We start from the raw sequence: 2,654 nt of genomic DNA on the forward strand, positions 1-2,654 counted from the left end.
CTACGTCATTACAAATACGGCTCCTTTCAAATAATGACTGATGAGTCAAATCCTCAACAGCGTAATGCACAGAGTATTTATGCTCTATTATAGTTCTAACAGTCGACTATAGGGGATTTATAAGTGAGTGCTTAAAAATAACAGGACTAGGCTTTTAATTTTTTCAAAAAAGAAAAATCTTTATTATTGTGTTCATTTTTTTTCCTTTCAAAGAAAGTTTCTTTCTTTTTTTTTTTTGAGGGGGGGAGGGGGAGGGATACATCAGAACGAGTCGCTCCACTTTTGGCGTCAAATTTTTTATAAAAGTTGCTTGGCGCTTCTATCTCTTGCCAAGAAGATTCGCGTTTGTTACTGTGTTTATCTGAAGCTGAAGTGCTGAGTGTGTTTATTTTTGATACTTGTCCGAGATTTGTATTTAGTAGAAATTTATTACATTTGTGAGTTTACTAGAATAATTTAATACCTCCCTTTAAATAATCAATACCTTCAAACATATAATTATGGCATTTCAACCTCCTAGTGTTAAACAGGAATTGCAAAGCCGGAAAGTTTTAGAAGAAGTTCAGTACAAGAAAAAACTTATGATGAAGCAGCAATCCACTGTTAGCAATACCGCACCAACTCAAAATGCGCCCTCAGCGCAAAATACTACTCCCGTTACTGGCAATACAGTACAATCTACACAAATTACTTCATCTACAGATTATCAAGGCCTGAATAAAAATCAAAGGACGGCATTACAACATGCTCATGCAAACTCATACGCTAGTTTTATTCCTCAAGATTCTGCCTTTGGTAATCTCATTTTGCCAGTTTTGCCACGATTTGACAGATGAGTAATCGTACAACACTTCTCTGTTTGATTTACTGGACATGAGAAAAAAAGTTTGCATCAACGAATAATCCACTGAATTTGTATTATCTAGAATCAGGATTGAAGTTCTTTAATAGACATTAAGACCAAACTTAATTATAATGTTTTTTTACATTGTTTTATGAAATTTTAGCATTTAAATTTTTTTTTCGGTATAATAGAAACAGCACGGTAGACTTGTAGTTGGTTCTAAACTACAAAAAGAGGAAACAATAAATTTAATGAGCAATGGAAGGGTTCATCGGTAATGACTGATGTTGCAATACCATATTAGCCTTGATTTAACAATAAAGCCTCTAGTAATTCTTCTTTTTTTCTTGATCTCAACTAATTGCTGTTTGAAATATCAATAATCAAAAACTCGTAACTTAACAAGAAATGAAGAAAAATATATCTGCCAATGTTTCAAACTGCAAAGTTATGGTTTTATTTCTGTGGTAAAGAAAGAGATATTTTTCACCAATGGACCTTACTTATCTTGAAACTAGGAAGATTATCTGTTGATACCTTTGTAGCTAGAGATGCACCGAATATTGAGTATTTGGCAAAATATGGTTTTTGGTGCAGCTCTATTTGTAACCATGGTCAGGCCTGTCATTTATAGGGGGCAATTGCCTCCCCTAGCTTTTAAAAATTAACGTATGTGAACATACGATTTGTAAATTTTTTTTCCAATCCTATAATATGCACTAAGTATTATACAATTTGCCCTTCACCCCAAAAAAATTTGAAATGATGGGCCTGACCATAGAACACCCTTCCTGACACCCTTTTCTGTGTCAGGCGATTGTTTGCTTATTGCAGTTACGTTTTATACCTTATTCTGATAGGAAAAAATAATATTTGGAATAAAGGGCTCTCCACAAATGATGTTCTACACATTGAAGGGGAGAGAGACAAGCCCAGGGTTCGTACGCTCCTTCATTTAGGAAATGTTTTTGGAGGGCCTTTCAAACTCCTTCATTTTGGTTTGAACTCCTTCAAAGCTCCTTCTTTCTTAGTTCAAGACTATATAGCTATATAGTCTTCTTCTATTACAGAAACTTGAAATATTTCGATCGACAACTTATCTGCGTCACAAGGGCGATTTTAATGTAGTGATTTCATTTTTTTTTCCTCACAAAGATGAGATTTACAAATTTATCTTAGAAATTATAAAAGTTGAAGGTGAAAATATTATTAGATGACTAAGACATTTCATAAGTGAAGTAAACCATTCTCAAATGGTGCTTGGCTATTTTTTCAAGTTTTATGATTATTGCTTTTCCCTCCACCCCACTCTCAGTGGCAAAAGTCAGTTTGTCTAATTATTATTTAAAAATACATAACCAGATGTACAATATTAAGTGATTGTGTTAAAAAAAACAATTGTTTAGCAAATTGTAGTTATGATATTCTAAAATGAGTCATCCACAAGTGATGTCATGCCTTGAGGGGGGAGACGGGTTTATGAAATTGTGATAAGGGGAAGAGAGAGGGTGACAAAAAGTAACATCACGCAGTTATTATAACGATATGTTTTTAAAAATATGACGTGACAAGTGGAGGAGTAAGATAAAGTGTGACACTTTGTAACAAAGGTGAAGGGGATCAAACATGTTGAAAAAAAAGGTGTGACGTCATTTAAGGACAGCCCATTAGTACTCCTTCAAAATCTCATTTCACTTCTTCAAAACTCCTTCATTTTATTTCTGAAATTGAATACGAACCCTGAAGCCCCTCATTTTGGAGATCGAGAGGGGCATTTGACTCCCCTTGGCTGACTTAGACAAATCAATAT

The 2,654-nt window shown here is 34.1% G+C and overlaps 1 protein-coding gene across 1 annotated transcript; it reads left to right on the top strand.

Moving 5' to 3' along the window:
- Positions 1-361: 361 nt before the first annotated feature.
- LOC129226422 (SOSS complex subunit C-like) lies at positions 362-1,248 on the top strand. The gene has a single exon (XM_054861021.1). It carries the CDS (start codon positions 501-503, stop codon positions 834-836), a length of 336 nt encoding a protein of 111 aa, XP_054716996.1. The 5' UTR covers positions 362-500; the 3' UTR covers positions 837-1,248.
- Positions 1,249-2,654: the final 1,406 nt, after the last annotated feature.

The sequence above is a fragment of the Uloborus diversus genome, chromosome 7, assembly GCF_026930045.1.
Source record: "Uloborus diversus isolate 005 chromosome 7, Udiv.v.3.1, whole genome shotgun sequence".
In the NCBI taxonomy this organism is placed as follows: domain Eukaryota; kingdom Metazoa; phylum Arthropoda; class Arachnida; order Araneae; family Uloboridae; genus Uloborus; species Uloborus diversus.

Bases quoted from the DNA above. Each gene is read 5' to 3' on its own strand.
- LOC129226422 (XM_054861021.1), top strand. From the start codon at position 501: ATGGCATTTCAACCTCCTAGTGTTAAACAGGAATTGCAAAGCCGGAAA.